The 9,830-nt window shown below is 36.3% G+C and overlaps 3 protein-coding genes across 6 annotated transcripts in view; 2 read left to right on the top strand and 1 right to left on the bottom strand.

Moving 5' to 3' along the window:
* The first annotated feature begins 950 nt into the window (after positions 1-950).
* On the top strand, positions 951-3,488 carry hint3 (histidine triad nucleotide binding protein 3). The gene is made up of 5 exons (XM_008323655.3): positions 951-1,113; positions 1,498-1,615; positions 1,814-1,883; positions 2,226-2,352; positions 2,712-3,488. The coding sequence occupies exons 1-5, from the start codon at positions 979-981 to the stop codon at positions 2,757-2,759; spliced, it is 498 nt and encodes a 165-aa protein (XP_008321877.1). The 5' UTR covers positions 951-978; the 3' UTR covers positions 2,760-3,488.
* LOC103388596 (actin-binding Rho-activating protein) lies at positions 3,090-5,548 on the bottom strand. 4 transcript variants are annotated; one of them, XR_003051553.1, is made up of 3 exons: positions 5,033-5,153; positions 4,623-4,692; positions 3,090-4,301 (listed from the first exon to the last, which is right to left on the bottom strand). XR_003051553.1 is itself a non-coding variant. In XM_025061729.1 (3 exons), the coding sequence occupies exons 2-3, from the start codon at positions 4,639-4,641 to the stop codon at positions 3,816-3,818; spliced, it is 501 nt and encodes a 166-aa protein (XP_024917497.1). In that variant the 5' UTR covers positions 4,642-4,692; positions 5,499-5,548; the 3' UTR covers positions 3,090-3,815. The 4 variants fall into 4 exon arrangements, 3 of the variants coding, with proteins under 3 accessions (XP_024917497.1, XP_016893630.1, XP_008321876.1); XM_025061729.1 differs by lacking the exon at positions 5,033-5,153 and adding an exon at positions 5,499-5,548 and having other exon boundaries at positions 3,090-4,297; XM_017038141.2 differs by having other exon boundaries at positions 3,090-4,297; positions 5,033-5,100.
* Positions 5,061-9,830, top strand: part of trmt11 (tRNA methyltransferase 11 homolog) — an 8,807-nt gene continuing 4,037 nt past the window's right edge. Inside the window, exons 1-11 of the mRNA XM_008323653.3 lie at positions 5,061-5,189; positions 5,640-5,705; positions 5,818-5,891; positions 6,015-6,096; positions 6,230-6,322; positions 6,425-6,559; positions 6,653-6,809; positions 6,899-6,979; positions 7,078-7,242; positions 7,555-7,627; positions 7,862-7,996. Coding sequence (XP_008321875.2) covers positions 5,112-5,189; positions 5,640-5,705; positions 5,818-5,891; positions 6,015-6,096; positions 6,230-6,322; positions 6,425-6,559; positions 6,653-6,809; positions 6,899-6,979; positions 7,078-7,242; positions 7,555-7,627; positions 7,862-7,996 — 1,139 coding nt within the window. The 5' untranslated portion in view covers positions 5,061-5,111. The remainder of the gene's footprint in view (positions 5,190-5,639; positions 5,706-5,817; positions 5,892-6,014; positions 6,097-6,229; positions 6,323-6,424; positions 6,560-6,652; positions 6,810-6,898; positions 6,980-7,077; positions 7,243-7,554; positions 7,628-7,861; positions 7,997-9,830) is intronic.

The following is a 9,830-nucleotide window of genomic DNA, read 5'->3' on the forward strand; positions in this document are numbered from 1 at the left end:
CCTAAAACATGCTGCCAAGTAATTATTATTTGTGCATTTTTATTTATTTTTACATTTTTTTACTTTTTCAAATATTCAGTGGTGTAGTAAGCAAGAATGCACAATAAAATAATTTTCCAAAATTTACAAACAACCGATAACTTTCTCCTTCCAAAGTCTGATACCGATCACATACTTGGAGACAATAAAAACTAATAAGCCAAAGTTGATGTAATTTATACATAACATCAATTTTATAAACAAAACTAAAAACAGATTTGACTCTTTAAATTATTAGAAAAACTATTAGCAACTATTGGATCAACTACTTTATATTTTAGATGAGTGGGACTCTAGATCTGAAATAATTTACATCAGATCTTAACACAAAAAAGTGGTAATACTTGAATAATAAAAATGAAAAAGTGCCTTTCACCATTTCCAAAAAATATATAAATATTGTAATGTCATTAGTTAATTCAAACATTTTATGTAAACACAAACTAGAAAAGTGAACACATTCACAATTAGAAATACAAAAAATATATATGTAAAATTAAAATAAAATTATGCACTGACATTAGTTTGACTCTTCCCAGCTTTTTCATAATATTTCATTTGGTTATTTTTAACACACCAAGTACTAAGTAAAATAATGTGCATACGATGTTAGTATCAAGTAAAAACAAACGGTAGAATTGTAGGAATTGACACAAATTGCTTTTATCTTCAAAGCAGTCTAACTGACAAAGTGTCTCATATTTTAAAGAAAATATAAATACAATACAGACTACTTTGTCATTAAGACAAAGAAATTGTCCAATATCATAACTTTTCCAGAACATTAATTTTACATCCTGAGAAACACTTCTCCCTTATGGCAGTGTTTTTCACCTAGGAACACAATCAACACGATCTGCAATCATTCCACTTCCCCCGCCGCTCGATGAACTCTGGCATCATCTGGCTTGTTTATGGTTTTCACTGTAGAAAAACAACATGGCTGCAGCTGATACTCCTCAAACTCAGACCGGTGTTCCTAAAACCAGCAACGGCCCTGCTGGACAATACGACAAGAAATGCATTTTCTGCAAGATCGTCAACAATGAAATTGGCACGGAACTTCTCCACTGTGTGAGATTATCGTCATTTATAATAAATAATAACACCACCACCTAGTAGCTAAAAGGCGTTAGCCTGTTTCCTTTTTCTCAAAACTGTCGGTCAACAAACACTTTCTTACTTACTGAAGGAGGTTTCTGTTTTATGCCACTAAACCACAATTGAATCTTAAGTAAAGTAGGCCTGTAGGATGTAACAATTTAGAAGAATTTCGCGACCATTTTGAAGCTTGTGCGTCGGAGCACTTGTGTATCATGCAAACATGTCCCCATGAAAACAGGAATTAATTGTGTGTATATATAAATATCTGTACCCCGTAGTTTATTTAGCGTCACCGTGTGCGTTTTTAAGCCTGTGATAACCCCAGTATCAAACTTACATTATTTTCTGTGCCAGGATGAAGACATCTCGTGCTTCAGGGACATCAGACCGGGAGCTCCTCACCACTACCTTGTTGTTCCAACTCGACATATTGGTAACTGTAAATCACTTAGCAAAGAACATGTGCCACTGGGTAAGATTCTAAAAAAATTGTATTATTAAATTATTTGTCTGAACCACAACTTGGATTTATATCCATTGTAATATTTTAAAAGCTGTACTTATTTATGTTTGCAACAATGTAGGCGAAGAAAGCCAATTTAACATTGTTGCTGAAAAATATTAAATTATTTCTAGAAATAATAATAAAAAATAATTTATTTTTTCACAGTAAAGCGAATGGTTGAAACAGGAAAAAAGGTTCTACAGAAAAACAATGTGACCGATCTCAGTGATATCAGGTAGGTGGTGGTAGTGTGACAGCGGATCGTGGCTCTAAATGTGACATAATATCGAACATTATCTAATGCATGCAAAGTCGACTACTGGGATTCGCATGTGCCTTCGCGTTTGTGGCGAACCGAAATGGCGGAAGGTTGTCGCCTTAATTAACGTTTGTTAGAGAAATGCAGATACAAATTATGTCTAAAACGTGGACGAAAACAAATCAGTGTTAAAACGCTTTTAACGCCAGAAACACTTGAAACTGCAACTGTAGAATGACTGGATTAGATAAATGTTGCCAAACGTAGTTATATCAGTTGTGTGGTCACATGAAATTACGCCCTTTACAATGTCTACAGGTTGGGTTTCCATTGGCCTCCATTTTGTTCTGTAGCACATCTTCACCTTCATGTCCTAGCGCCTGCCAGTCAAATGGGCTTCACGTCTCGACTCTTTTACCGACTTAATTCCTATTGGTTTATCACAGTAAGGCAAACGTTTTTCTGTTTTACAATTGTGACGTTGTGTAGTATTTAGTGTAAATAAAATTGTGTTCTGTGACCTAATTTTTTGTTTATACTACATGAGGAAATTGTACAGATGTCATTTTTACTATTTTGTTAAAATATCTGACCGCTTGTTTGATAAATGATTTTGAATAAATGTATAATTAATTGCTTTTTTTAGACTGTAAAAGTAATAGTCCTAATGAGTGATTTGCTTTTTTAAAATTAAATCTGTTATGATATGGTTATGGCCTAAGAATGTTTTCATTTCCAGAATTCTGCTTTAGGATGGACACATTTAAATGGTTAATTCCAATGCATTTAATTATTATTTTCCAGGCGGATCAGCTGATCGAACTTCTTACCTTAAAAGAAGAAACAAGTTGATGACTTCAGACCATTTCTTGCCATGCAGATCCCATTTTGCTCCACACACACCTATGCTGCTGTCAGTAGGAACACATTCAATAACATTTGCAGTAAATAAGTGACCACTCCAGGCCAGGCTCTAGGTCGCACAGAGACTGTTGTGACTTGGAGGTAAAACATTGTTTCCTTGCTGCTTGAGATTTCTAGGGAATTATGTTGTTATAAATCATGTGGCAAAAAGATATAGATCTCATGATACCAATTATATAAAAAATTATATAGTTAAACATTAACCCTATACAGTTTAGGGACCAAGTGATTATTTAAAATCAATGCAACAAAGGAAACTGAATTGTACTTTATTGTACTTAATGTTGAAATCAAAGAAATGTTTCAAAATCTTACTGTGACAAAAATGTCATGATGCACCTGGTTTCTTGCATGTGATGTTTTTGTCAACTGTAAAAAATAATATTCTGCATAAAAGTATTGTGAAAACATACAAAATGAGCAGCTATTTATAAAAAGGCACACAGTGACACATTCATAAATCAAGGCTGAGTGACAATGAAATGAAAGAGCAGTGAAATCAATGTGTTTTTTTTCCTCATCTCATGTTTGATCTAATGCAATGTCTAACAGTGTTATAATACAAAGTATATGAGCAAATAGAGGTTGTGCATGTGAATTAAATACACTGTAATTATATGGACTTTGACAAGTGCTAATTTAAAGGTAAATAATTTATTGCTGCCTCTCAGTGTGAGTCCTTTCAGCCACATTATCCTCTTGTAATGTTGTCCCTGTAGTCTTTAGCACTGGTGTTAGTTTACAGCCTCTCTCTCTGCACTCCCCCTTCATTAGTTAAAGAGCATCACTTGGTGCTTACGTTGAAGATCAACAATTTTTCAGCCTAAAATTTCTACCAGCAAAGGTATTTTACAGGACCGTGTCAGATTTGTCTAGTCTTTCAAGATTATGTACAGAAAATGCAGAATATTTCTTTTTTAAAGAAAGTGTAATTCCACAGTGAATGAGAGGATAAATAACAACTATTAAAGATGTGTTGGGTCACTACAAGAGAGCAATTGTAACATTGTCATCCTTCCCCTGCCAAAGCATCTCACCCTCAAAGTAAACCAACCCATGCTTTCTCGCTTGTAGCAGAATACCCACTAATTTGTTAGAGATAGTCACATAATGCTCAAACAGTTTCCCAAACAGTACAGTGATGTGGTCTCCACCACTGCTGGACTTTCTCATCTCACCAATGCTCCTTATCACCTTGCAAAGCTCCTGAACCTCTCTGCTGATGTGCGTGTTAGCATCGTTACCCCTCTTTTCTGTCTTTGAGCCCTGCATGGGCCTTCCATAGTCATCCTGGCCCCTATGAGGGACCACTGTGCTGGGCGTGGCAGCTTGACTGAAGGGGTTCTGCTTCTGGTACTCCTGGTGCTTGTCAGACCACCTCTGCCAGTTGTCCTTCATGCGCTTCACAGAAACAGCTGAAGTGGAGTCACTATCTTCATTTTCCATGATGTTAGAATTGTGACTGCCTTCCTGTGGAGGAGACTGCATAACTCAACGCAATGTGACTGATCAGAGTTTAACAATATGCACTGTTCACTTCTGTATTTAAAAATATATACGGTGGTACCACAATATTTATAAATAAAGCCTGCTGGAGTAACAACATATGTGCGGAGATCTTTAGCGGGGAGAAAACGCACATTTTGTACAAGAATGAAACAAATAAAAGGGAGTACCTAAAGAAAAAATGCAAATCATCATCATGTTCATCAAAAATCAGTTAACATAATAGAAAAAATAACATACAAATGATTTAATGAAAACACAGCAATCCGACTTGGTTTTCCTTACATGTCACGCGACTCCCCATTTCACCTGCACGGATCTGCCACTGCGACCCGAGTAAGATTCCGTGGTTACACTGTAGGTGACACCAATCATTATCAATGTGAAAACGTAGAAAGTTTTCGTTTCCAAATGTTTACACTACATTATGGACATAGGGCTTGACCAATGGCTATAAGGTTGAAGCTGCACACAGCCAATCGCTGTTTCGAAAGGGTTGGCAGGACAAAATACGACCGAATTCATGGAACAGAAAGTTTCCTTTAAACTTCATAAGTGCCTCCGAAGCAGAAACGAGCAATTCTTGCACAAATGTGAACCTAGGTGATAACGTATTTTGTACGTTCTGTAGTATTAGCTGCGTGTAGAAACACACGCGCATGCAAGAAAAAAAGAGAAAATACCTATTGTTCTACCTTTTATGGGAATATATCCACCGGTACTGTGTTTCAGCAGCACGTGTTAAGCCGGACATATTTTGAATCCGCAACAAAAATGGCGGCGCAGTGTGGTCGATCATGCCTCAGATATTTGTTGCATCTTGCCCAGGATAATTTGGACTTCAGGTTACCGGTAACTTTTAATAATTACTTTCAAAAATAAACCAGTGTCATATTTTTGTTGATTGTTTTAAAGCTAAGTTTCGGTCCAGTCGTTTTTTGTGATTATTGCGCTAAACTATTTAATTTGTTATACAAATCTATAGGCAAGGATGCATATTACGCACTGGTGTCAACAACTATCTGTCCTTATAACTCGTTAAACTGTGAAAACAGGAATAAAGGATATAAACCCTAAAAATGACAGACACATTTTTCTTTAAAAAGAAATATAACACAATTTGCGAACGGGACATTTCACTCACATGACATAAATACTCACCAGGAGCGATGGCTCCGCAGCAGTTGTTTTGAGTGTATAGTCTTTGAGGTATTGACTTAGCCCACATCTAAGTCACAGACCTAAGGCATCAACATTCCCCACATATGTTAATAGTTGTGCTCTTTCCTCTCACAACTGCAGGAGATTAAATCTCTGCTGGCTCTCAGAGGAAAACCATTCTCTCCCGAGGAAAACTTTAAAGAAAAGGTATGGAGATGTAGTGGATCCGTGTAGTGTCTTGTCCAACTGGTGTGGTAAGCTGTGGAACTATGATTCTGATTTCCACACGTTCACTCATCTTTTTACTTCTACTCTCTAGTCTCCTTTCTGGATTTTGAATGGTATATGTGAGGATGATGTCCGCGGCTTTATGGCACGATCTGTTTGTGCAAAGTAAGTTGGAGTTCATTTCCTCAGCTGATGGTTGATGCAAATGTTACAATTATTTAATCACAGATTACTAGTTTTTCATCGTTATATAATGCAGATATATGTGTTGTAAATATATGTCATTAGGTCTGCTTTTGAATTATGGGGCCATGGACAGACTCAAAGCGACCTTAAGACATCCCTTATGAACTATGCATTGGAGAATATGGTTTGTCAGACTTTTAATTTAAGTCTATTGTATTGACAGACAAGCTCTTATTTTTTTTCTTATTTTATTACTGTAATTTTTAAAAAGAATATTTTTTGATTTTTAATTGTTCATTTCTTCTCTATTTGGACAGACACAATACATGCAAAAGGACTCCACCTACAGAATTAATGTCTACACCTTCAACAAGACTCTTGAATTTGCAGAACGAATTAAAAGGATTGATGTAAGGTTTGGGATTTGTGTAATGTGCCCAAATATGTGTTGTGTATCTTTTTGGTTAGCTTGTGTGTGTGTGTGTGTGATGATGATGAACTTTCAAATACAGGCTTTGGAGTACATTCCGTTTGAGGGCACAGTCAGTCTAAAGAGTCCACAACATGTCTTCTGTTTGTTGGAAGATTACGGCACAGACCCCAATGACATCCCAGAGAATCCATACTATATATATTTTGGTCGATGGGTAAGACTTGCATCACTTTATTTTCCAAATGACAAATAAAAAAAGTAAAATGTTCCATAGAATACTGTTTGTCCTAATTCTGTCCTGAAATAGATTGCAGATGGTCAGCGTGAACTGATTAGGTCCCACAGTGTGAAGAACAGGCATTTTATTGGAAACACAAGTATGGATGCAGGCCTGTCATTCATCATGGCCAATCATGCTAAAGTCAAAGAGAATGACCTTGTCTATGACCCATTTGTAGGCACAGGTGAGTTATGTCTGTCAGACCTGTTTTCAGCCAGATTATAACAGTGAATTTTTGCTTGTTATGGTTGAACTTCTCTCTTTCCATTACAGGGAGTCTGTTAGTAGCATGCTCGCATTTTGGAGCCTATGTTTGTGGAATAGATATAGACTACAACATTATTCATGGGAAAGGTTTGTTTACTCTTGGCTATTTTTTTTTTCTCTTGGTATTTTTTGTTAATTGATTTTATCTTATGGCTGTTAAAATCTAAATGTGGGGTGTGTCCCAGGTCGGTCAAGCCGTAAAAACCAGAAGTGGCGAGGGCCTGATGAGAATATCAGAGCCAACCTTCGTCAATATGACAAAGAGAAGATGTACGTGGATGTAATGGTGTCTGATGCATCCAAGTCTGTGTGGAGGAAAAACCCTCTTTTTGATGCCATCATTACTGACCGTAGGTTGCTTTATTTTTTTTACTCATTATTAAGTACAGGACTTGTGGTATATCTTCTGTTTTTTTAGATACAGCTTTTTGTATTGTAGAAGTGAGCTGTCTTATATCAGATAATATAAAAAAATTATGTGATGTAACTTGAGTATCGTGTACTTTTTTCAAGTTGAGTCCTACATTTAACTAAATTCGTTTCAGTTTTGACATAGCTGCATTTGAGTAAATTTGATTTTTTTAATGCAAAAAAGCAAAACTTTGTCCTTTGCTTTTTTTTAAATTATATTGATTACCTGTTCCATCTTTTTTTTAAATCAGCTCCATATGGTATTCGTGAGTCGACAAGACGAACAGGTTCCCACAAGGAGATCACTAAACCTGCTGATGGAATGTAAGACTTCCTGCCGTTTTGCTCTTCAGTATCAATATCTGGACCACAATAATTCTATAGAAGTTAGTGTTCACCTAGTGTTTGCATAAAGGCATTTATACTAAAAGTGTTTGTGATAATTAAGCTGCAATTTCAACAGTAAGGCAAACATACTTGAGTACGTCTGACCTGACAACAACAGAATTCTCAAATATTCTAATCCTGTCTTTACTTCTCTTCCAATCTTCTTCCCAGTTATGTAGAGTCTCACGTGGCTGTCTCACAGGTCTACTACCTCAGTGACATCTTCACAGATTTGTTAAACTTCTCAGCCCACCACCTGGTTATGGGCGGGAGACTCGTCTATTGGTTACCTGTCTACAGGCCAGAGTGAGTATTCAGAATCACATTCAGTACCTACAGTAAATTAATGTCAACAGGTTTAGTCAACTTCCCATGAAGATTTTGTTGCTGTCAAAAATCTGCTTAAAAGGATGAAAGGATTTAAAAATACAACAATATTATTTTGAAAAGTACGTAGGAGTAAACATCCAGTAAAATAATGGGCGACATAATAGCTCGATTTTAAGGCATTCCGTGAAATGGAAACCAGTTAGGTTATTTGTGGATCCACTAAATAGCCGCTAGGGGGCAGGCTTGCATCATTAACAGCAATTGTAACACTCGGACTCTGAGCGTGTCGGCTATAATTTTTATTTTTAAACTTTTTAAAAAAAATGATTGCTCTAATTAAAATACTATATAGTCAGAGTTTAATCCTGAAGGAACAGGATCCGCCACCTCCGTGTCATAATGAGAAAAAATATAGTCACAGGAACAACTCGTTCAATGCTTTCCACCTCCCACTTTACAAATTAAGCACGGGGCACTGTATATTACCATAGTATAGTAATGACAATGATTTAGTCTAATAAGTTAACATGCTGCTTATATGTATTTTAATTGTCTGGTGTTTAATTAGTGATTTTGGTTTGTGTTTCTCCTGTAGAATTTGTTGAAAAATATAATCACTTGTTTACATTCCCAAAAAAGTATACAGGTGTTGTGTGTTTTTTGTTTGTTTGTTTACACAGCTCAGTTTGTGGACTTGATTGTTAAGGATGCTTGTGTGTGTATGCAGTTTTCCGTCCTCTTTTCTGAGTCTGTAGATACGTGTATGTCGACGTGTGGTCATGCGTGCGTGCATGGCATCCTGTTTGTTCACATTTGCCTTTGCTGCCCATCTACCAGTGCTCGAGTCTGTGCCTGTCAGCACACCATGCCAAAATAAACGTCTGAGGCCAGATATGTGAATTATCTGTCCTCTACAAGCTGACCTGTGTGTGTGTGTGTCTTTGAATGCACAGTCACAGTGTTTTTGTCTGTGTGTGTGTGTGTTAGCTTTGACATAGTCTGTCTCCTGGGCTTAATCTGCAGCTCTAGGGGGAGATATCAGGTTTCTGTTAACCCCACATTTATATGTATCTGGCTGTGATAGAAACAGTAGGGATCGTGTGTGTTGTGGGGGGTATGTGTGCATGTGGCTATCTGTCTTTCTTCCTCACAACAATCTTCGTTTGTGTGTATGAGTGAGATGACAGGTGACACAAAGACCTGTCATCAAAAGACAAATTTGAGATTAGATATGTTCCCGAAAATCTTTTTTTAAATGTTGTCCATATAAATTATTAATGACAGATGATGGGTCATCCGTCATCACGGCCATAACGTCACCTAATTAAGACATAAACAATGAAGGCGAAGTTGTAAAACGACTGCATTGTAAGAAGTAAGTTGATACTTGTGTCCCATGAGTACAAATGACTCGAGTTCCATTTTTACGCCATCATTTTTTATTCTTCAGTATATGTTTTCAAACATGTTTGCAAATGAGGTGTTTCGGTATATACGGCACATTGACATAGGGTCAATGAACCCTGAACATCTGCTTCAGTACTTAGGAAGTACATTCAACATTCATCAGGTAATTATTAGTATAGTATGTTACTTTTATCATAGGTTAAGGTTCCAAAAATGTAATTTTTTTCTGAATTCTAACCATAAATCAGGACACAGTTACATATTTTAAAGCAATGAAGTGCATTTTTATTTATTTTTGAGAAACTTTTATTTTTAAAGACTTTTTCCGGACCTAAGTATGTTTTTTTAGTGTGATCAAAGTTTGACGTTCAAAAAAAGTCATTTTTGAGAAACTTTAATTTTC

The sequence above is a fragment of the Cynoglossus semilaevis genome, chromosome 13, assembly GCF_000523025.1.
Source record: "Cynoglossus semilaevis isolate Cse_v1.0 chromosome 13, Cse_v1.0, whole genome shotgun sequence".
Taxonomy (NCBI): Eukaryota; Metazoa; Chordata; class Actinopteri; order Pleuronectiformes; family Cynoglossidae; genus Cynoglossus; species Cynoglossus semilaevis.